Source organism: Notamacropus eugenii, chromosome 5 (genome assembly GCF_028372415.1).
Source record: "Notamacropus eugenii isolate mMacEug1 chromosome 5, mMacEug1.pri_v2, whole genome shotgun sequence".
Lineage (NCBI taxonomy): Eukaryota > Metazoa > Chordata > Mammalia > Diprotodontia > Macropodidae > Notamacropus > Notamacropus eugenii.
The window spans coordinates 219,788,799-219,813,944 of record NC_092876.1 but is presented as its reverse complement, the minus strand read 5'-3'; the positions used below and the strand labels follow the sequence as shown (position 1 = coordinate 219,813,944).

General features: G+C 34.9%; 1 protein-coding gene across 2 annotated transcripts in view; it reads left to right on the top strand.

Moving 5' to 3' along the window:
* The first annotated feature begins 6,728 nt into the window (after positions 1-6,728).
* RBMS1 (RNA binding motif single stranded interacting protein 1) overlaps positions 6,729-25,146 on the top strand; it is a 257,959-nt gene continuing 239,541 nt past the window's right edge. The window contains exon 1 of one of the 2 annotated variants that reach the window (XM_072612138.1): positions 6,729-7,257. In XM_072612138.1, coding sequence (XP_072468239.1) covers positions 7,183-7,257 — 75 coding nt within the window. In that variant the 5' untranslated portion in view covers positions 6,729-7,182. The remainder of the gene's footprint in view (positions 7,258-25,146) is intronic. The other variant, XM_072612136.1, reaches the window with a different exon arrangement.

Below are 25,146 nucleotides of genomic sequence, written 5' to 3'. Positions count from 1 at the left end.
ATTTCACTGTAATGATGCATTCTTCCACTCTATTTCTATTGTTGTTGTTGCTGTTCAGTCATTTCAGTTGTGTCTAATGCTTCATGACCCCACTTGGGGTTTTACTGGCAAAGATACTGGAGTGGTTTGCCATTTCCTTCTCTAGCTCATTTGACAGACAAGGAAACTTGGGCAAATTGTCAAGTGACTTGCCCAGTACCACACAGATGGTAAGTGTCTGGATCTGGATTTGAACTCAGAAAAATGAGTCTTCCTGATTCCCAGCTGTATCATGTGGAACGCTTAGAACTTGGCCAAACATTGAAGATAACAAAGTCATCTACTAGATCCATGGCTATCATCAGTCATCTTGACTTTTTTCATGCCACCGGACTTTAAGGACTCTGGAAGAGAGAATGAAGCTGCATACTTTGTGCAACTCTGCCTTACTTAATTCCAATTCATTCACAAGTCAAGACATCACCCTATGATGTCATTGTTTTCTTCAAAAACAAAGTACAAACAACTCTTCTCTTTATCTCCTTGGCCTTGAGCTCTCATCCACTTTTTTTCTCCCTCCTTTTCTTTCCATTCCATACTCAAACTAGATTTAAGATTCAAGGAGAGTAATGTCTTTAGTTTGTGTCAGTTATGAAGATTTTAAAAGTCCATCGATAGCCTGAAACGAAATTTTCTCTAAAGGTAAGTCAATAATTATTCATTACCTGCCTACTATGTGTCAGGTACTGTGCTGATTGATAGGGATACAAAGAAAGGCAAAACCCTCAAAAAACCAAGAATTCTTGCTCTCAAGAAGTTCACATTATCATGGGGGAGATAACATATAAGCAACTATGTGTAAACATATATGATATATAAATATAGATATGATCAGCTGGAGATAATCAACAAAGATAGACAGAAGATAGTAGTATTAAAAAGAATTGGGAAATGCCTCACATAGTAGGTGTTATTTTAGCTGGAACTTGAAGAAAGCCAGGAGATAAGAATGAGAAAGGAAAGATTTCCAGAAACAGGGGTTGTTATTATTCATTTGTTTTTCAGCCATGTCTGACTCTTCATGACCCCATTTGTGATTTTCTTAGCAAAGATAAGGGAGTAGTTTGCCATTTCCTTCTCCAGCTCATTTTGCAAATGAGGAAACTAAGGCAAACAGAGTTCAGTTACTTGCCCAGGGTCACATATATAGTAAGTGTCTGAGGCCTTATTTGAACTCAGGAAGATGAGTCTTGCTGAATGCCACCCTGGAACTCTATCCATTGCACCACCTTACTGCTAAGAATGAAGAATAACCCATCAAAATGCATAGAGTTGAGAGATGGAGTGTCCAGTTCAAGGAACAGGAATGAGGCAAAGTTACTGTACCACAGAGTACAAAGAAGCGTAATGAGACTGAAAGGAAAGAAGGGGCCGGGTTATGAAGGGCTTTAAAATCCTAACGGAGGAGTTTATATTCGATGTTGGATGTAATAGGGAACCACTGAAGTTTACTTAATAGGGTGGGAGGGAGTGACTTTAGGACAATTAATTTAACGTATTGAAGTTCTGGCCCAGGGTGACAGAAGAGGCAGAGGAGAAAAAGGGGAATATAAAAGATGCAACAATGATAGAACTGACAAGACTTGTCAACAGTGGACATGGGGATAGGGTGAGAGAAAGTGAGGAACAGAGGACTGTAAATATGGAGGATCTGGAGGATGGTGGTGCTCTCCACAGAAATAGCAAAGTTAAGAAGGGAGGAGAGAGAAAGGTAATTAATTCAGTTGGGGATATGTAGAGTTTAAGTTGTCTGTAGGACATCCAGTTTGAGATGTTTAGCATGCGATTTGAAAATGAAGATCAGGAAATAGATAGACCAATCACTGACATAGAGATAACAACTGAGTCCATGATAGCTAATGAGATCATCAAGTAAAATAGGAAAGAAAACAACCTAGAAGTACAGGACAGGAACTTGAGAAACTGGTTAGTGTGTGTGACCAGCATGTAGAACCAGTAAAGGAGACAGATGGAGAAGGAAGTGTAACAGGTAGGCTGAGAACTAGGAAACAATAGTGTTGTTTCACTAGAGATAGGATAACATTTCTTGTTTTGTTTTCAGTGCACTCTTCTGGATAGATGTCCATTATTCTTTTGGTTCTTCATTCTTGAGAGAAAAGAATATCAAGGAGTAGAGAGTGATCAACAGTGTCAAAGACCATAAAGAGGTGCAGAAGGATGAGGATTGAGAAAACTGTATAGTTGTGCAATTAAGAAATCATTGTTAACTTTGGAGAAAGCATTTCCATTCACTCAGCCTCCAAGTCATGCACATCTCAACAAAATGGGTCACAGACTCATGCAAGTTTATAAAACCATAGGAATCACCATAATGTCTCTGACTCAATATTCCATACAACCTAGCATTCTTTTGCAAATAATAAAACATACCATGAAGGAAGAAGGTTATCCCACCCAGATGTCAACCTATACACTTCATCAGAAAACTTTCGAGTTTCTTGTAGAAAAGAAGCTAAAAATATACAATGAATCTTAAATCCTTTACCATTTTTCAATTTTGTCTGTGAAAGTGAGTTGAGTTTTTTTCAAATAAGTAATCAGGCAGGTAAGAATTGCCTAAGACGTGATGTTCTGTAGGGGTCAGTTGTATGCAAGCTTTTCCTAGTAACTGTTATGTCACTCATAAATTGGGCTAAATCCTTTTTGCAGCCATATCTATTTCTTGCCACTACCGTCTCTTGGGCTTATGTATTCTGTGAGTTTCTTACATACTGCATGAAGTTGTGCTTTCTTTGGTTTGTCCTATATTTTGCTCACTCAAATTTCTAACAGTGCCATAGCATCTTACTGTTGGGTCATTTAGAAAATATAATCACCATTTAAAAATTCTCATTCTAGTCTTTTTTTTTTTAAATCATTCACCTTTGCATAAAGATTAATGTCTTAATCTTTAAAAGAGGTCTGAAAACAGAAACCATTGGGATCTTTTCAGTTACCTTTCTCTGGATCTTTTCTAGTCTCATAATAACTTTCTCAGTGTGCTATGACCAGAACTGCATGTTGGATTCCAAGCACAAACTGCACTAGAGATAGAATAACATTTCTTGTTTTGTTTTCAATGCACTCTTCTGGATAGATATGTCCATTATTCGCTTGGTTTTTCAGGATATGCAATGTAATGGGCTGATCCACATGGAATAATCTAGATTGTAAACAATAGCTTAGGTCTCTTCTACCTATCTATCTATCTCTCTATGCATTTATACACACACATATATAAACCTGGATTGTAACGTGGTTTGCATATAGGTCACATTCCTTAACACAAGTATTCTAAATAAAAATGTATTTTTAAATTGTTGAGTAAAGGGGTTTGATAATATTTCATCAATATTTTGATTCATTTCAGGAATTTTCAGGTATTCATCACTTCTGCTAATCTATAACAGATGAGAAAGTATTTTGTCTTCTAAGCAATGAGGAGCCATACAGAGTTTTGGAATGGTGAAGTAAAAATGTTTGAAGGAGTACTTTAACAAGATTAATCTAACATCAATATGAAGTATGGATTGGTAGAGGAGAAACTGGAAGGAAGTTTTGTTTGAAGGTTATTTCATAGTCTAATTGTGAGGCAATAAGGAGCATCACAGAATCTGAACAGTTCTTAATTGCATTTTCTATATGTATGTATGTGTTTATTGCCTGTTTTTAAAGACAAATAAAACTGTAAAGAGTAATAAACTCTTAAAATGTTATTGATTTCATTTCTTTCTAACAAATAATATATTATTCAAAAATCAAAGATTTTGAATCAGAAGAAAATGTTGATTGCTTTCTAGTTCCTTTTATACATGAGGAAACTGAGGACCAATTTGTCCAAGGTCACATGTTAGTATATAGCAGAGACAGAATTTGAATCCAACCTCCAAAACCAATACCCTTTTCCGTGCATCAAACTGAAAGGTTCCTAATGAAATCTGAATCAAAATTATGCTGATGACCCACCACCAGTAAAGCACAAGCCAGTCCAACCAGATTTTAAGTCCCTTTCCAACACACACACACACACACACACACACACACACACACCACCCCATGCAACTAAGGACACACATTTGCAAGGCAGCTAGCCAGAGGATTACAAAAATCAATAAATGCAGTCAGCATGTATTTTGAAGGAATTCAAGGATGAAGCAAGGATTAAAACTGCTGTCTAAAATACGTAGTCTCTTCTTATTAAAAGTCACCTTTGCATTCAACCGGTGGGTTGCAAATGTGTTCTCTATTCATAAGAAAATTTTCAAAAGAAGACTAGGGTAGTATACAAATCTGTAAGTATTACTTCCTTACTGGGAAAGATGGTTTAGATAATAACAAAGGACATAATCACTAAACTAAAACTCACTGACAAAGAGACAACACAGTTTCTGCAAGAGGAAACCATATCTAACCAATTTGTTAGAGTTCTGTGATGAAGTAAATAAGTACACAGCTAAAAGGGAAACAGTGGGTGCCATCTAGTTAGACTTTCAAAAGCGTTTAACAAGGTTCATCATGGTTGAGAGTGAAGGGGAATGGATGGTATCTTTTGTTACAAATAAACAATTGGCTTAAAGATAAGAGGAAAAAAGCAAAAATACATAATAGTAATAGTACATTTTGTAGCATCTTAAGATTTATAAAGCAATTTCACCACAATAACCCTTTAAAGATCATAGTGTTAATGTTATCCTCTTTTTACAGTTGAGTTAATTAAATCTCAAAGAGGTGAGCTTGTCCATGGAACTTATTGGAAGTGTAAAGAAGGAACTTTAAAATATTTTTACAAGACTTTTGGTGCAGGCAACTCGGTGAAATCCCCATGTTTGTAGATGACATATGTACATATTTCTTCAATGGAAATAAATAAAATTCACAGTGACTACAGAAAAGAACTTATAAACCTAAAGAATGGGCAAAAATGGTAGCAGGTGAGTTTTGATGTGGTCAAATACAAGGTAAGCTTTAAGAATAAATACTCCAACTAGGAATATGAATTGTGTATGCATGATATATGTATACATACACATGTATGTGTGTACATACATGTGTATGTATGTGTGTATATATATCACCACTGTTTTACATAAAGATAGGATAACATCTTCTGTTTTGTTTTCAATACACTCTTTGGGACAGATTCTACTATTCTCTTGGACCCTTTAAACACAGCAGTGTAATGAGCTGATCCACCTGGAATAATATGCATATATATGTGAGTATAAGTGTGAATGTTCTGTCATGTTTCAGTGAACATAATTTGATTCCCTTATATATCCATATCTATAAACTACACTATCACAGTATTCAATTGCAAACCCATATTTTTCTTGTCATTTAGGAATGACACAATTTATACTGGTAATAGTTCACCATTTCATTATTCAAAATAACTTACTAAATATTTTAATTATACATTCTATATAAATACATAAAGTTTGTCACTGCCCATCAAAATTGATTTAACTTAGATTTAGCTGTGATATACCAAACTGACCAATACCCTCCTTTAATAGCAAATGCCTTTTTCTTTATATTTTCTTACTCTACACATAAATCATCCTATAGTGCTTTTTCCCTAAAATATTTTTGTCTGTATTAGTACACTTTTTACTTAGAGAAAGAGTATAAAAGTTTTCTTTCTGCATACAGCTTCAGGGACCAATTAATTCCATTAAATTACATCTAGTTACATACCAAACTGAGCCACTGCGGGATCAGGGCTGTCTAGAGCTGTGACAGTTGGGAGGGGGTTAGCAGGGAGGGGGAGAGACAGAGAGATTGACTTTATGTGGCAATAGAAAACATTGCAAAATCATGTCAGAGAGTGTCTTTCAAAGTCGTCTTAAAATATTCTAGATTAAGGGAGTTTCCCTTCTCACGAGTAGGAGTTGACAGACTGTCTGCCAGCATTAGAAAGATGCAGAAAAAAATTGGTGTCTATATTGTGTCCTTTAATAACACTTTTCTCTGTATGTCATCTTTCTTATGGAAGATCAAGGAGGTGCTCTGTGTGTGTGTGTGTGTGTGTGTGTGTGTGTGTGTGTGTGTGTGTGTGAGAGAGAGAGAGAGAGAGAGAGAGAGAGAGAGAGAGAGAGAGTAAGCTTTGCCTCCTTGTGAAGTAGAATCATTGCATCTCACTTACAGCTGGGAAAACTGAAGGACACTAACCCTCCCAAGGTCATCCTGTGATCCTCGGATCTAGCAAATCAGTGGCAAGGCCTAGAATGAAAGGAACCCAGGGACATTGACTTCCAAGTCCTAGTCTTAACACTAAACATTTCCTCTCCTTGTTAAGATTTTTTTTTAATCACTGGAGGGGGAGAAAAGTATAAGAAAAATCTGTTTCCATTAAAGGAGGAAATAAAACTAATGGAAACGTTCTGGATGCCCACTCTACAATTCGTAGTCTATGTCCAAAAAATGAGGAGAGGGAATCTTCTTTCTGACACAAAGAAACCCTTTTTTGCCCGGACCTTCTAGGTTCATTCTCCTTCTCCCGCCCCGCCCTCCTCGTACCCCCTTTTGTAGGTAAGGACGGATTAAAAATTAAAAAACAAAAACTAAAGCCCACACCTCAAGCCCATTCCGGGCTTGGACAGTGACTAAGTCCCGCCCCTTCCCCTTCCCCCACACGTCTGCACTCACCAGTCCTGCTCCCCCACTCTCCCCCCCCCCCCCCCCAGATGCTGCCTGGCACCGAGCGCAGCTGCCGCCGCCGCCGCCGCAGCCCCAGCAGCAGCAGCAGCCGCCGCAGCAGCCCCAGCAGCAGCCGCAGCACTTTACACTTTTATCGATCGCTTTTCCAGTCCTGCCCCAGTGCAGTCCGCCGGGAGTGGAAAGTGGCCAGTGCTCCTTGCTCTGGCCTCCAAGCAATCCGAGAAGACTAGGGAGGAAACTCCTCGGGAGAGTCCGGTCCCAGGTGCCCTCTGGGTTCTGCAGTCTCTTCTCTCTTTGCTTGGGTGGGGAAGGAGAACGAAGAGGAGGTTCGGTCTGGGATTAGGAGGTGGAGCACAGGCAGCTGTGGCGGCAACAGCAGCAGCAGCAGCCGCCGCGCCAGGAACGGAGAGAGACCGGAGAGACCTAGACTTGGAAACCCCAAAGTGTCCCCGTCCCTGCACCGCAGGATACATTTCCAGCTTCATGGGCAAAGTGTGGAAACAACAGATGTACCCTCAGTACACCACCTACTACTATCCCCAGTATCTCCAGGCGAAGGTAAATGGGAAAGGGGTGGGGAGTTGGGGCGGGGGCCAGGGGCAGGATGGGGATAGGGTCTTGGCTCCGAGGGGAGCGGGGAGCTTCCCGGGGCTCTGGTGTCTTAGGGTGGGGTGGCGGGAGCGGGCGGAGGGGAAGGGGAGGAGGCGCGGAGCGCACTGCGCGCTCTACCGTTCTGCTGTTGTACTTGACTGGATGTTGCTAACTATAGCCCAGGCTGGGATTGAGCGCGTAGGGCTTCGTAGAGGAGAGTGCAAAGATCGGCTTTCTGAAAGCAATCGGGAGAGGCAGAACAAGACAGGAAAGAGCCAGCAGCCCCTTCCTTCCCTCCGAGGAGGGGAGGGGAACGCCTGGGAATTCCCTCTGTCCCGAGCTAGGTGGGCCTCTGCTGCCCAGGACCTTACCCTCCTTTCGGTTTCTCCCACCACCCCCACTCTTCTAGGCTTTCACCTATGGAGAATTAGCTTTTCTCCTCCTCCTGAGTCATGCGCCACCCCCCACCCTGAGCTGCCCCCTTCCTCAATCATTTCTGGCAAGTCTGTTTAGAACTGTGCCTTTTTCTCTTCTGCCTCCTCTCTCACCTTCGCACCCTCCCCCTCACCTCTGATCTTTGTGTGGTTATGGCACATCACCTGGTTACTGATTTCTACTTTTATGTTCGAGTTTTGGGTAGAGAAGTGGCCAAAGTTCATTCGACATTCATTGATGCCCCCTCACATGTGCCCAGTAACTTTTGCAAAGGAGGGGGCGGTAGACACATTTCTATCCAGGGAAATAATTTTACCATTTAGAATTTTGTGACCTTAAAAACGTATTTACCAGCCTTCTTTGTTGAAGGTTAAACAATTTTCAGTGTTTATTTGAAGTGGTCTTTAACAGGAGATAACTGCTGACATTCTTTAGCTATAAAAATTTCATTTTTTCGGGACCATGGGTAATTTTGTTCTTTGTAATATCTTGGTTTTAATTTTTGTGAGAAGTTGAATTCTCTCTGCTCATTTAAAATAATTGTATCTGGTCTAAAAATAACGTTGGCCTCAGATCTTTAGCAGCATCATTGTGCAAAAGAGTAAATGCAAGGAGGGGTGCACCAGGGGTCTTGAGCGGCTCTCTTCACAATTCTTAATAGAACAAATATGAATCAGGTATGTGTGAACTTTAATTTGGAGGTTATACTTGGGCTCTGGCCAGTGAAAGAACACACTCTTTGCCCGTAAAGAAGAGGACCTCCCTGGCCAGTTTGATGAGCTTCCTTTCTCTGTAGGTGTGGTCCATGGTAACAAGGAACCATAGCACACAGCATATCTGACCATGTCAAACTATAACTATATAAACTGAAGAAATAGAGAATTGCCTGCCCTTGTACCCTGCCACGACCACTACAAAAAAATAAAGTCCATTTTTTGCCCCATGGCCAGAAAGCATCAAGATGGCAGCAGTTTTAGTACCTATCATTAATTTTCCCTCAAATTTACATTATGTTTTCAGGGATTTCAGGTGCTAATATGAGTGATAGAGTATCATAAATATGAGTTGTGTAAAGAAATATTGTGAAGTAATCAATGCACTGTCTTTTAGATGTCATATATGTTTAATGCACCTGTTTAAATTATGCAGCGTAAGGTGCTTGAAGGATAGTCTTTTGTACTATTCCACACTTAATTGTATGAATAATAAATAAATACACTCAGGTGAAGAAAGGGGGGAAACACTTTTCTACAGGAACATTTACCTTAGTGATTTTTATGTACCATTAGTAAGTTGGAAACCAAGTACATAACATTTAATATAGCTAATGCGATGCCACTTGGCTTTTTTGCTCTGTAAATAATTGAAGAGGGAGGCAAACTGTAAGAGCCTGCTCTAGTAATTAGGGTTGGATCCACAGAAAGCTTTAAGGGCCATTTTCTGAAAGTGTGCTTCCTGCATAAAGCATTTAATATTGATTTGTGTTACAGTAAATGACATTTTCAAAACATATCTTGCAGTTTCTGCTAAGAAGACTGAAATCCCATTACTCTGCATCTCTTTGTTTTAGGAGAGTGGCACACATGCCCATTTGACCTATTTATAATATGGTATTAAAATTTAGGAGTTTAAATCTGAATTTTCAGTTATAATAACAACCTAATTGTACCTAAGGGAGGGAGCCCTCTCAAAAAAAAAAAAAAACATGTACAAGGGCAAGAGACAATTTAGGTAATCAAAGTCTAGATGACATAAGCAAATTTGGCTCCAAACATTTGGCCGGAACGTGTAAAAGAAATAGTACTGAAAGAAAAAAAATCTTGTTTTGGCCTGTAGTTAGCTTAGAAACAAAATGGTACCTGATCTAAAAGTTAACATATTTAAGGGGTCTGTGGTCTATGCACAATAACAATCACTTCTGTGTTTTTTCACCTTCCTGAAATGTAGGGTTGAAAACATCTCTCTGTTTAAAGTACAATGACATGTTTGCAAATCAGAGTTGTTTTGAAACTTCTGTTTGAAACTACATCAAAAACAGCAATAGGGTGATTGTTAATAAGTTATGTTTAACTTAAACATGTGCTTAAGAGATGGATATGATTTTCTTGAAACTGAAAGGGGTTAAAAAGAATAGGAATCCTAAGTATCTACCTAGCACCTGACAAATTTCATCAGTACACATATACTTACATTGTACATATACAATAGATGTATGTGTGTATATGTAATGTGTGTAATATTTTTGACTGAAGCCAGGGATGTTCATATCTTTATTGTTTCTTAAGACAAGAGTAACATACACACAATTTCATCCTTGGTTTCAAGTCTTTGTGCTGGAAAAGAAATTAGGAAAATCAGAAAGGTGTTCAAACAACTATACTGTGTGGTAACAGAACACAATATAAACACATTCTTTTATCCTCATTAACAGTATTATGTTTTACAGTTGTGATGCACTTAAAATGGAATATATCATGTTGAAAAATTTAATGCTAATCAGCACTGATATGCACTGCACAAATATACATCATTTTCAAATAAAGTGCTAAGCATGCAAAGTGAGTTCTCTCTGAATCTAAGTTCAGAAATAGAATAATAGTAAATGACTGTTAGTTGTGATAAATATAGAATCACATTAGTAAAGGGTAATAGGGCAAAACAGTTTTTTCTAAAGTCAATTTGCATATCTGATATAAAAGCTTTGCAGTAATACTTTATAGTTTTCTTGACTCTAATTTACCATTAGTCAAATGAATTATGTAAAATATGAAGTTAAGCTTTTCTCTAGGAAATAATAGGTTTAATACATAAAAAGACTTTCAAATTAATAGTAAAGACAAATGGTAGAAAAAAATATTTTAGGAAAAGTGCAACTTTGTATCTTATGAAATAGGTTGATATAATTGAATAAAATCAATCAAGGTAAAGTAATGAGAATTTCATATCGAGGAATTTTTTTTCATAAAAGCAGCGATATATTGTGGCAACCTTGAAGAATTGAAGGGAACTGAAGACAATGGATAGTTTTTTCGTGAAGTTGCATTTTAATACAATGTTGTATTATATTAGTAGTATCTGTGTTTAGAACGCTTCAAATATCTTTTGGCTAATCTAATTCCTAAGCAAAAACAAAGAGAGAGGTGAGAGGAGGAATGAAAGAAAATGAGCAATCACACTTACGTTACCATGATGCTTTAGTAATTTTTTTTTAACCTGATGTAACTGTCTCTGCCATGCTTGGCAAGTTTAGATTCTATTGGCCTTAATTTTAAACGTGACTGAATAACATATTGGGACAATAATGTGCAATTATATTCAACAGCACTTTTTTAAAAAATTAAAGCATTTAATCACTGATGGACTGATTTGACTGAATAATTGTAAGAATCCATCATAACTCATAAGTTACACTTTACTAAATGGGCTAATTTAGAACTTTGTTATGCCAGATGAAGTATTTTTTTTTGTTGCCGAAGTCAGGGGTATTCATTTTCTTTACTGTTTCTTAAAACAAAAGCAAATCTATGTTTTTGGTATAACTTCATAATCATTAAATTTATCTGAGTCAAGTATGAAAGAATAAAAATGATAATTTGTGTTGTAATAACAGTTGAATTGGATAATCTTTTCAAATATTTTTTAAACAAATCTTAAGAGTTTCTTATATCATTCTTACATTATGATGCTGTCTCATATGAGGTTCTTAGTAAATTTCTCCTCAGTTTCTCAGACATGGTCCTAACATTCTGGTTGCAGACATTTCTGCAGGAGATACAGGTCCCTAGGTCAGTGCTCTTTTCTCAGAAGGTTAGGACAAAACAAATATTTATGAGCAATCTACTATGAATTAACCCAACAGTTGATAGACATATTTTTTTAGTCTGTAAGTCCAAAAAAATTTCTTCGATGACCTAAAGGATATCTGTTCTCAAAGTTCTGAAGGTAAAAGGAAAATGAACTATTGCTACTTGGATATTATAAGGAAACATAGTAGGGACCCTCAGGATGTTTGTTACGAGAGGACTGGTGAATGCTTCACTTATAGTATGAAAAAGGACCCTTTGTATAATGTTTTTGAGGATAATAAGTAACAGAGAAAAATTTATAATAGTACTGTATTGGGTAGGGGAAGATTACTAAGTATGATAAACTCGTGACAAATTCTTTTTGTCAAAAAACTCCAAAGTAAAACCTTTCATATTCTTAATTTTTGTGTAAACATTGTGGACCACTTTGCATGTTGTTGATATTTATTGGAAGACATTTTTAAGGGAGGCAATATGAAGTAAGGAGGTGGGTTTGAGGAAGTTTGTTTTCTAATTTAGTCTTTGTCTATGACTGCTGCATGACCTTGGACAAGTCCCTTGACCTGTTTTGTGAAATGGTGAAAAAACCTATAGCTATTCCACAGTGATGCTGCATGAACAAAAGAGAATTTGAGCTCTGTAGATAAAAGATACAATATAGAAGTCTTTTCTATTTAAGAATATTCTAGCACTAGTTCATATTGAATATTATATATTTGACTTTCAAAACATTTAAGAAATATGATCAATTTAAAAGCAATTCATATAGCACTGAAGGTTAAAATAATTTTGCAAAGTAAATTTCAAGGTTTATTTTTCCTGTGTAATGCACTGAAATGTTCTTTAGTTTAATTGTATATCATTTAAGATGGTTAACATTAAAAAAAAATTTAGTTGTATAGTCTGTCAAAGAATAGATGAATGGTACTTGTATTATTGATGGTTCAGACAGAAGGTGATATTAAATGGGAAAATTAAAGTTAATGTGATTTAGACATTATAAAATATTATCTCAAGACCATATACAATGAGAATGCATGGATAAGGAATTGCTAATAGAACTAGTAAACCTCTTGGTTCACTAAGATACAAAAAAAAGCTACAGGGACCATTGTTTTAGCTATCTGTAAACTGTTCATATTTCTGTTGCATTCTAATTACTTACGTTTGGTTAATCCAATCTAGTCTCCTTAGAATAATCATGTAAATATTGTAAAATAATCATGCAAATGTTAAAAAATACTAGGAAAGAAATGTATCAAGAAAGAAGGGAGAAAGATAAAGAAGAGAGACTTAAAAGAGGAGACCACAAGATTCTTCAGCAGCAGGACTAATAGAAACGAATCTCATGGTCCTCTGCATATCCATTGCTTCGGAAGTAATTCTTGAATTGAAACACCTTATGATAACTTGATGAAGGCTAGGTTCTAAAACAAGGATGAAGACTTACAATCTATGGTAATTATAGATCAAAAATATATCGTTTGGGATACCCTTCAATTGGAGAATGCTTGAACAAGTTATAGTATATGAATATGATTATGCCATAAGAAATGATAAAATGGACAGTTTCAGAAAAAACCTGAGAATACTTGTCTGATGTGAAGTGAAGTGAGTAAAATCAGAAAAACAATCTCCATAATGACAGGAATATTATAAAGTTAGTAAACTCTGAGAGACTTAATAACTGATTCATCCAATGATCAATCAAGATTCCAAAGGAGTCATGATGAAACATGATATCTACCTTCAGAAAAAGAACTGATGTACTCAAAGTACAAATCGAAGCATATTTTTCTACTATTTATTTCTTTTTCTTGCTTTCCCCCCTTGGAACACAACTGTTGCCAAAATTTACTTTGCATGTCTATACATATTTATAATAGGTTTTCTATTTCTTTCCTTCTTAGTGGATATTGGAGGGAGGGAGGGAAGGGAGAGAATTTGTAATTGAAAAGAAAAGAAAACTGAAATAAAATGTCTCTGCCTCTCACCTAGTAGGTGCTTAATACATGCTTTTGGCTTGAATTCTATATCAAGAATTAACATCCTATGAAAAGAAGTCCTTCAAAGATGGCTGGTTTTAAATATAAACTGGAATAGCTATGTTCCTGGGTGGGGTAAGCATCCCAGCGTTCAACTTGTCAGGAAACTTTTGTCATCCACAAATGATAAAAGTTGGTGAAATCAGTGTTTCTGAGTGACTACCCACTGTGTGCTGTCTTCCATACTGGGAACTATAAAGTGATACAGAAGGAAAAGAATTGATCGCTTCTTTCAAGGATAATATAATCTGTTTGGGAGGATAGGTTGTATGTTTGAGAAATAACAAGAGTGTTTTGCAAAACAACCTATAAAAGGAAGGTATAATAGGAAACACAGGTACATGTACAGAGATGTTTAAATGGGATGATCAAACTTCAGCCCTTTTTTTAAAGCTCTAAGAAAAAAGGTATATTGATACTAGGAGTAATAGAAAACAAAAGAAATTGGTATTTAGTATAGCTAATACATTAAAAAAAATCTAGAGTTTTCAGATATAAATATTTTACCATCTTTCTTTTTTATTTGCAAAGGTCATGTGATGCAAATATGAAAACAGCATTTGAAATGACAAAAATTCCCTTTTACCTCATATTACCCAAGCTTTTAGAAATTTTTCATGTTTATTAATTACCTAGTTTTGTGCTTTCCTGTTTCATGTGTTGTTAAGCTGAATGATTAGGGTCATGAGCCTATGAAAATGTATTGTAATCTTTAAAATATTACATAAGAGTTGCAAAGAGCTGTTACTTTTAATTGTTTGTGAAACCTTTTCAAATAGATGTTTATTCCTCCTCAGATCATTAGCTCTGTTTATGGGAAAGAAAGAGAGAGGTGGAAGGGGAAAATGCTTGGTTCTTGTTACATTGCTAATTTGATAATTGCTTTCAGTAATATTTGTGCGTAAGCTAATGTATTTAATGTCTGTCTGGTAAGTAGTATCTCCTTCTCTCTAACAGGAGCTAACAGATTTTATTATTCCTAGTCTTTCATAAACATTGTAGTTATTCTGTCTTTTTGATCTAGTGAGAGGTTTCTAAAATTCTGGTAAGATCAGCTGTTACACTTTTGGAAATGGAAGCAAACACTTGAGAAAGATTTAAATAGGCCAAGTATGGGATATGTAATCTCATCCCTGACTCCCATTGAACAATATAGCTCAATCAAGCAAGACTGTTAAGTTCTAGGTAAACAGTGATTTCATGTAACAAAATGAGGCCATTTATTATATGTCGTAGGTAATTTTTCACAAGCATTGAAGAACACTGAAGTCCCATAGATCCAGGGAATCAAGTGGTCCTATTTCAAACCATGTCAAATAGGTATTTTTTTTAACGTGAAAAATATATGAAGAAAGAAGAGTAGAAAATATTAGAATTTTAGGCCAGGAAGGAATGCAAATCCCGTAATTTACAAATAAAGAGATTCATATAGCTGATTTACTGAAATACATAGCAGAATTGGGGCTGCAACTCTGACATAATTCTCATCCAATACTCTTTCCATTATACTACAGAATAGATATGTAGTGATTTTATAAAAGACCTAAGTCTAGGCTTGAGTTAGCAGGGAGCTCCAAATGCCTAAAAAGAGAAGAAAAAACATAAGCAGAAAGATAGAAAACTTTTGATTATTACCTTAACTACTCAAAATTATAGCATGCTATAATCCATCTTGAGCATTTTGTAAAAACTGTTGGCATGTTTGAAAATTCAAACTGTGTGTGTGTGTGTTAATACTGATGTTGTCCTTTCTCCTCCCCTCTCCACCTCCACACTGGCACATCACAATTAAAGTCGTTTATAGTTTATATTCTTAAATCTCATCTAAATATTTGGTCATGATGAATAGCAAATTTGATTATAAATTTGTAACATCATCAATTATACCTTTGTCTTCTCAGTAACAATTGTGAATCTATAACATAAAAGCCTTTGACAAATGCAGATAATTTAGGGGAAAAGTAATTGGTATTTTTTCCCATCTAATTAACAGGAACTTCCCAAAGGCTAATATGCCTCCTACAAAGCATTCTATTAGTTTCATTGTCTTAACAATAGAACCAGGTTCTCAATCTCAGCTATTCTTTGTGTTTAGTTTCATGGTACTGATAGCTTGAAATAATTGTGTTAACCAAAGAAGCAACAAAAAGGGATTTGTTAGCTATCAGAGAATAATTCTGGTGCTGAACAGCTGACACTTTCTTAGTGACATAGAATTAAAATCACAACTCTACTCTGGCTGAATAGTTTAGACTAGTTAGTTAAAAACCTCTTGCCACATCTTAATACAAGAAAAGAATATTGTAATTAAAGTATCAGTTTGTCACTAATTTCCTATAGGGTAAAATAGATTTCAATATCCATTTGAGTGTGTATGTTATTCCATCTTTGAGTCAAATCCAGTGATGGAAGAATCACTCACTCTCCATCACCTCCTCATTCTTCTCCTCCAATATAAATGCTTTTTCTTACCTTTTTTATGTAAGATAATTTGTTGAGAGATTAATTAAATTTCCCTTTGATTAGGATTTTTCTTTTTGGTGCAGCCAAACTTTGAAATGGAAACTTTATTAAAATTTGGTAGTGCATAACTTTGGTTTTAATAATGAAATGCTGGGTACCCTTTTGCACATGCATAAAAAACCTGCCCATAATTAACACAATAGTACTTTCATGAAAACTACATATTTCTACTAACATTAAAATTGAAATGTCACCCAGTTGAAGGATCAACCATTTATTTAAATTTTCTTTTGTCTTTGTCCATACTTAAATTCAGAATTTGAACAAACAGTATATTCCATTTTTTACTGTTTTGCTAAGCTGTCTTTCTATTATTTTAAGAAGTGAAGAAGAGCAATATCTGCCTCTTTTATTTGTAAAATAATTATATAAGGGGTATCTCACAATTTCCCAGAGTAAAATTGTGATAGCAGAGAGCACACATTTGATTGGAAGAGGGCAAATTTTTTTTTTAAAAATAGGACTGTATGGCAAAGTTAGTCTGATAGAATTTGAAAATGATCGTGGATGTCTGATCTCTTTTCTACCTCTCTGCCTTCATCACAAAATTCAAATTCATGTTCCAGCGGTACAGGATGTTCTTTGGTGCACGTCCTTTGAGCCTTGAAAATTTGATTTGAATGTGTGGTCTGATGATTGCATGTTCAGATAATGACATTGAGGTAGATATCCATGTATCTGGGCCCTAATATACCTCTGCTTTCTAGGCCTCTGCAACAACACATTTCTTTATTTTCTTATCTTTGACTACTTTAATTTGAATCTTGTTGAATGTTGGAAACATGGTGTATTTCTCCCCCAAAATGCCATCATTTCAATCTCACTTGACGAAGCCAGGGAAATTTAAATTTAACGCTACATTTACCTGAATAGGGAGACCATTGAGTATTTAAAAGCAATATGTTGGGAAGCACAAAGGTATGGTTCTCTTAGCGTTAATTCAGTCACATTATACTGAAATATGAATTCATTCAACAGACACTATGTTAACTTTGTAGATGAAACTGTATCTTATTCTAGAGCGTATATAATAGTAGCTCAAATTCTCTACTCATTTCTAAATTCTCAGTAGGTTGGGGATAAGGGGAAGGGCTGCTACTCTTTTGGATAGTAAACTTCCTAAAAAAACCAAATAAGACTTTCATGAATGGTGAAAGTTGTAATAGATATTTGTTCACCATGAGAATCTTTTTGAAAGATGATAGAGGCATTTACTGTATTATATCAGAGATCAAATTCAATTGGACAGAAACAAGTACCACTGTTTTCTAAATAACCAGTTCACATATGAGTTTTGGCTTCTTCAACTTTTTCCAAAGATGTCCTGAATAGTCTTACATGCTCTTTTCCTTTTTTTTTCTTTATTTTTTGCCTTGAGACTTGAAGTTTGGGGATATATCTATATCCAACTAGCCAAGAACAAGTGGACAGAACCTTTAGATCTTCATATTTCAGCAGGGCTTAGCCCAAGTACTTCTCAGTCCATAGAAGGAAAATATTCCCTTATCCCCTCAACCATCAACTATAGAAAAATGCTTACTTAAACCACTAACATATAACCCTCAGAAGGGATATACCTGTGTAACATATCACAGAGACAAAAGATTTTAGATTTAGATCTAGACAAGACCCTAGAGGTTATCTAGTCTATCTGAGGACCAGTAATGTGAAATGACTTGCCATTTTCTGTATGGAGTTGAGTTTTGATATTTAATAGTATGATCCAGTTGCATACTCCCATTAGGAAAATTTTTTTATCTAAATAAAGCCCAGTCTATGTTTGGTGAACACAATGATCAAGACTAGTCCTCATGCTCTTGTACACACCGTTTTAGAACAAGTATAACCTATGACACTTGTGATACCTGAGGTAATTCTATGTAACTGTCGTTCAGCATCATGTATGCCCTCCTGTTCTTTCTATCCATTTCCCATAAACCCATATTTTCTCTTTTTCTGTTTTCACATCATTGGACTCTCAGTGGTACCCATTCACATTGTTTAGTATTTTGGACTAAGATCTCTATTCTAGACTAAAACCATTATGACCACAAAAATAATTCTTACTATAGATACGTATACTATTTGTCCAATGACCTTTTTTATTATACATACGAGAATATTTAAGGGAAAAAAATTTTCGCTATAGCCCTTCCCTATTTAATTTTTATCATTAAAATGGTTAACAATAAAATATCACCTGTTTCAATGATAAAAAAAATTAAGTAGGGAAAGCAAATCCAAATGTAAGATTTTACAAAATTAGGTTTTTCTTATATTTGGATTTGATTTAATGCAGGTTCTTATTCATATTATAAAAGGATCCTTTGTTTTTTTTTAAAAAGAATTCAACAATAAATATGCATTCCAACTATACTTAAATGTTTTACAGATCATTGACATTCACTAAATATTTGAGAAAAAGTTTAATTTAAAGTTAAACCAGCAGGAACCATTACTTATCAGAAACTAATTGGACATGAAGATAAGTCATCTGTGAAATGATAATGTAAATCAACTGGAAAATGATTATATTTATTAAAATTTTACGTACTACTACTTTCCATAAACACATGCATTATATAAAATATGTGTGCCTGAATTTGTTTTACTGCCCACATAACTCCCTAATAGCTTTCCTGGCTTCCTTCAAGACTCAGTTCAAATCTTACCCTCTGCAAGCCTTTCCCAGTCCCTGACTCCACCTCACCCTACCCCAAGATTTCCGTCTATTTACTATTTGTCTGTCTGTCTGTCTGTCTGCCTATCATCTACCTATATTTCTATCTACACATATACACATACTAGATAGATAGATATAGTCAACTCTACTTCTTGACCTATGTAATTGATACTTCTCCTAAGCTAAAAGCACCCAGTTTTCTTAATTACTTTCATCCAAATACAAGAAAATTTAATGAAAATATATAGCCCACATCCCAGATATTAAAAACTGCTGGGACTTTGTGGGCCAGATGTATAAAAATAAGAATGTGTTTGTATGTGTGTATACTCCATTAATCTAACACTGCACTTACAGTATGTAGGAAAATTAAATTAGCTAATTTCATTTTTTTTATTCTTATTGTTGATTCATCAATTACCTACTTTATCTTTGCTACTGCAAATTATATAAATTGATTATATAAAATTTATGCTTAATGTTAGAAATGTCAAAGAAATATAATAAATATTTGGAGGGAAGAAAATGGGTAAAATATGTTTATATATACACATACATACTGTATATTTATACATGTATATACCAATATATGTGTATACATACATATAATCCAATTTCTTTTATTACTAGTTTGTAGAGAATTTAGTCCTCTCGGGTACACTTCTAGAAAAATTGCCTTTGCCTTGAGTAACTCTTTGCCAAATTATATAGTCATTTCCTCACTTCTTTGCTTTGCTTTGTTAGTAGAAAACAAGTTGCAGTGTTTGTGGTCAAACCTAGAATAGTCTCTTGAAGAATGTACACTTCTTGACAGTCAATACTGTTTTGTTTCTGCTATATTCTCAGGTACAGTGCCTTGCATGTAATATAAGTGTTTGGTGAGTTGATATAAACTAGTTTATCATCATCACAATGCATATATTTCCTTAAAGAGTAAAATTGATGAAAATGAGTGCATCTCTTAAATGTGGCCGCAAAAAGTCAAGAATGTGTGGTCAAGAAAGAAAAACAACAATTAAATCTATAAAAAAAAAAAAGTTTATTCTCTTGTCTGGACTTGCCTTTATTATTTGTCTTCTGTGGAGGGGAACCCACCAACAACCCTCAATTTTAAAGGAAGAATCCCTCCTTCTTGTGTTATTCCACAGAAGAATAATCTTTTACATATCACTATCTCAGTTGTCAGTAAAGATGCTAAGAAATGACTTCTGGATTTGTACTGTAATAATGTGGGTCAGTTGACAAATATATACTGAGTGCCTTCTATGAACAAGACACTGATTGTTGGTCTCTATGTTATTTGAGGGAAGGCAGCCCCCTATTAATAGTGATCAACTTCCCCAGAGAGGTATTTGACACTAGAGGGATACCTCAATTCTCATGACATCTGTATTCCTGTGAAATAAAGATAAATCAAATTTTCTACAAATCATATGTGTCAAGGTATGATTATAAAATAGTAATGACTCCTTTCTCAGTGACATTATTAGAAAACTCTAAATGCCTTGGCTACTCTTTCCCCTCAGACCAGAAAGTCAAGCTTATACAAATTTGAAGCTTATTGAATCAGAGAGTGCAGTAGAGAATGCAAAGGACTGGAATTGGGAGATCTAAATTTCTATTTTAGCTCCAGCGTTTCTTAGCTGTAGGAGCACCAGCAAGTTATTACTATCTCAGCTTCTTCAGAGGGGAATTTCTTCATCTGTAAAATAAGGATAGTAATATTTCTACTCCCCACCTTACAGAGTTGTTGTGAGGAATATTTTCTGGAGACGTTGACATTCTATATAAATGTGCATTATTCTTCTTCTCTTAAAGGTTCTGCTTGCATAAAAGCAGGTACTGCAACCAGAATACATATTACATGCACTAAGCCAGAATGGGAATGATAGTAATAATACAAGAGAAGAGCTAAATAGCTTGTGGCAAGAGCAGATGCCAATGGGCAATAAGATCTAAAATCCCAAGGGAGTAATTCCTTGTATGCCATATAAGAATGTTTATTGACCTGGAATGAGCACACTCCTTTTATAGTCATCTTGACGCTAGTATGCTGTAGATCCTATTTAGAAGCAAATTATTCACATCTTCTTCTACATAATGGTGAAGTATCGCATATGATTTTGAATCATCCCTTGTGGACTTTGGTAGTTTGGAACTAACAATTAAATGGCAATCCAAAACTATCAGGGCGGGGGGAAATTTATAATATTTTAAAAAGATTTTGTATGTGTGTAAGTGTGTGTGTTTTTAATTTAGAAAGTATGAACAGTGCTTTAAATAGAACATTTTGGTAATGAAGTTACAGAATTCTATATGTTCACTAACCACCATTTGTGATATCCAGTCATAAGTTCACTGCATATTAAATTTACCTCAAACTAATGAAGTAAATTTTATTTATTACATGCTTCCTTTTTCTTTTCTTTTACATCCACAGCTAATTAGGAGTATCTAGTTAAACCCCCCTCATTTTCCAAATGAGAAAACTGAACGTCCATACTTTAAGTGTTTTGCCCAAGGTCAGACAGGCTATAAGTTGGAGAGTGGATTTTAACTCAGTTTCAGAGACAAGAAGTTCAACACTCTCATGATGCATCTTTCTCTTTTGCTGTTTTAGCATCAGGATGCCTGACTGTCATCCCCTAGTTATTTGAGGGAAGTAAATACATAATTTTGTTCAGATTTATATTTCATTTAACACTTAGCTTTTTTCAAGATCTTTTTTGTACATATCCAAGTTTCACTCCATTTATGATCAATATAACTTTTGTTTTCTCAATAATTGTTCTTTTATAACTTTTCATGACCTTGTTATATTCTAAAAATAAATCAATATTAGTTTATTTTGATACTTCAATCTTAAAATAGATATTGAAATGTTAAAAAATTATTTTAAAATAAAATATAATCCAGTTTTCCATTTTTTGTATTGCAACTTTTTAAAAAAATGCTTATTTGATATGACATGATATTATAAAAGTATATAACATGACAAACTATGATGAAAAGCCTTTCTGTTGTGGACACAAGAAGAGGAATATAAGGAACAGTATCTGAGATTGCGTTTGAAGTTTGTACGTACTCTTTACATTTTTCGTTAGGAATACATAAATGTAATTTAATGACCAACCCTTAAAGGGAAAATGTTATCACTGATTGATAGTACCGTAATAATACTGTCTGGGAATTTGGGGACTGGTGGAAGAGTGCCATAGATCTTAAGTTTCTGACAATTAAAAGTAAAGCATAAACTGTAGGGATATCCTTACTATATGCTACAATTTATAAACACTAAGAAGATAGATTAATGTGTTAAGGTTGGTTAGACCAGTTAATCTGAAAGACTATTTCAATTAAAAAAAACAACTATAAATCAATCCTTTTATATAGTTGACCCTAAGAATGCTTCATTCTTGTTTTTGGAAACAGTCAACTGGGACTGAAGAAAGAAAATTCAGGGTGTAGAGGGAATAAAATATACGATTACTCTACAGAAAGTAGAGCTAACAGTGAGTTTTTTTAAATGTTTAATTTTTTACTGGTATTTTTAAAACATGTTTCAGTATATTAAAGTTACGTGCCAAGAAATCATTGATACAAGTGCACATACACTTGCATGCACATGCACCTAAATGCAAACAGACAAAATGTCTTGAAATCTTTTTAGGAGATTTACAGAATTTATCAAGCACCTCTTTTTGCCTTTTTCCCCTTCCATTTTGTTTTCTTTTTCTTAAGCTGTCCTCTGAAACCTACATTTTCTTAAACCAGGAATCTCATAAACATTATTTGGAAGCCAACAATTATTTTACAAAGAGAAACAGGACTTCACCTACATGCAACGTTTTCCTTCAAAAGTCCCAAATGTGAAGTGACAATGGAAAATACTCTTAATACCGAGATTATTTAATGAATATGTATTTATTTCCTGGTTCTTTTAATTTTAATCCTTTTTTCTTTTACTGACTATCATAAAATTAATATTGTTGTATTTGCTCTTTCTTCCATAAAATAAAGTTATAAATTATTTTGAGTCTTTTCTAAAAAGTTCTCTGATTCTGTCAGACACTAAAGTAATTCTTGCCATGTGTAATTAAGAATAATTTTCATTCCCTCTGTTAAAGAGTGGGCTTTCCAATCTTCTTAATGTATTTTATACCCTTTCACAGTACCTTCCCTCTTATTTCTGTAAATTCTCCTTGGTATCATCACAGAAACACATGTTAAAGTAGTATCACATGGCATGTCATTGTGATGTTGTAATTAACGAGAGCTATTATGAGGCTATTTACTTAGTTTAACAGTTCAAAAATCCTGATGAAAATACATTTTGTCATTGAAAAGTAATTTCTTTTAAAATGAATGCAGCACTTGAAATGGTGGTTTGATTTCTTTTTCTCTTTCACCTATGCCAGACTTAACAATTTATATAATTAAAAGCCCCTGATGATGAACTTCATCAAAAGCCTCTCCTAAATTCAAGATTCAATGAGGTATTAAACTGGGAACTTGCCGGACATACCATTCTTTCCAGCTGGGCATATGGGAAGCTGCTACTGTTCTTTGAATGTGCCTTCTAATGAATCTTCCTAGTTTCAATAGTGGTCCTTTAACTGAATTTTGGAGATAATAATCATGAAACTGTGATATGTATCTCATTTTCAGATATATAGTTGATGAAACACAATTAACACAAAAAACACAATAGCACAGTTATGAAATTTTGAATAGAAAAAGACCATATGAAGTCTCCTGTTGAACCTGTTGCTGTAGTAACCAGGTAATCTCTAATGGCTTCAAATTCCTATCTGAAAAATAATGGGTTGAAAGCTCTCCATAGGACCTTAGAGAAAGTTCTTTGGGGAAGGAGGAGAACTAAAGAGATGGAAGAAGATGAACTGTTTATTTGGTTATAATAGTAAAAAAAACAAAACAAAACAATTTCTAGGGTTTGCTAGAGAAAGAAGTTTTCACAGAAAACCATTCTGGTATTTATATCAATTATAGACAGTTATTGCTATAGAGAAATTTCACTGCCCTGCTGAGATTTCCTTTCTGCAAATCCTGGAGCAATTATAAGATGGAAGTCTGGAATGTATAAACAATGTCCTTTGAACAATAAATCTTTCTTACTGAACTTGAACAGAAATGTGGCGCCCTTTATCTTGTGGCTCTTTGCCTATGCTTTCTTTTTAATAACAGGAACAAGTGTCTACTCAGAGGATACATACACATATATATTTGATTACATCATTTTAAAAGACAGGAACATATCATTAAATTAATGAAAATAATAACACAGTTACGGTGTTGATGCTATTGATTACCAAGTCACATCTTCAGTATTCCCATAAACACATAGCTGGGTTGTATTTGTATGCTTTGGGGTGTGTTTCTTCATTTCACTCCACAATCTCTTATGAACATTTTCTCACTACTGAATTAGAAACAAACAACCAGCAGACACAATATGGTACAACAAAAATTGCACTAGATTTGGCGCACTCTGATTAAACCCGGAGGGACATGGATTCAGATCCTGCTTCTTTACTTTTTATGTGTGTGACTTTGGGCAAGTCACCTAATCTTTCTGGGGCTCAGTTTCTTCATATGTAAAAATAGCAATTTGTACAGGCTCTTTAAGACCTTTTCCAGTTGCAATCTATCATCCTAATAGAGAGAATTTTTTTTAATAGCACCATGTGAACATCACATTATAAAGTGAATTTGCAAATGTCACTCTGTGCATACCAAAATGGGGAAAAAATCTGCAGTAATCAGGGCAAACAAGATCTAAAATCCTAAAGAGGAGGTAACTGTCACTTAGAATTAACTGTAAAAAAGCATGAGCTCCATTATTTCGCTGAACTTACAAACCTTATACAATGTTTACAATAAGGTTTGGAGAGTTGCCTAGCACTGGAATATATACAATTAAACAACATAGTTGAATTGCTCTTTCAGGTCAGTACTGCTAAAAAAGACCTTCATTGTACTCATATGATAGCCATTCTTGGAACTTTTAACATAAACAGGAATAGAGAACATTCATTTGTAATTCTATCTGAGTGCATATGGGAACCTTTTTTCACATTAAACCCCATGGAAACTAAAGATAGAAATAATAAAGGTATCACTGAATGAGAATCAAGTTTTTGACTGATGGAAGAATGCAGTCCTTTTATTTTGTTAGCAATTGAGCTTAATACTCTACTCTTTTGACTTTCATTTAAGCTTACATAAACTTCAGATTTTGTTTAAGACTATTGCAAAGTTAATTTTGATTTCCCTGAAAAACTTTGCGATAGAAATTTATACAGTATAAACTTTCTGGTTTCTCATTTCATAACATTTGCTCAAA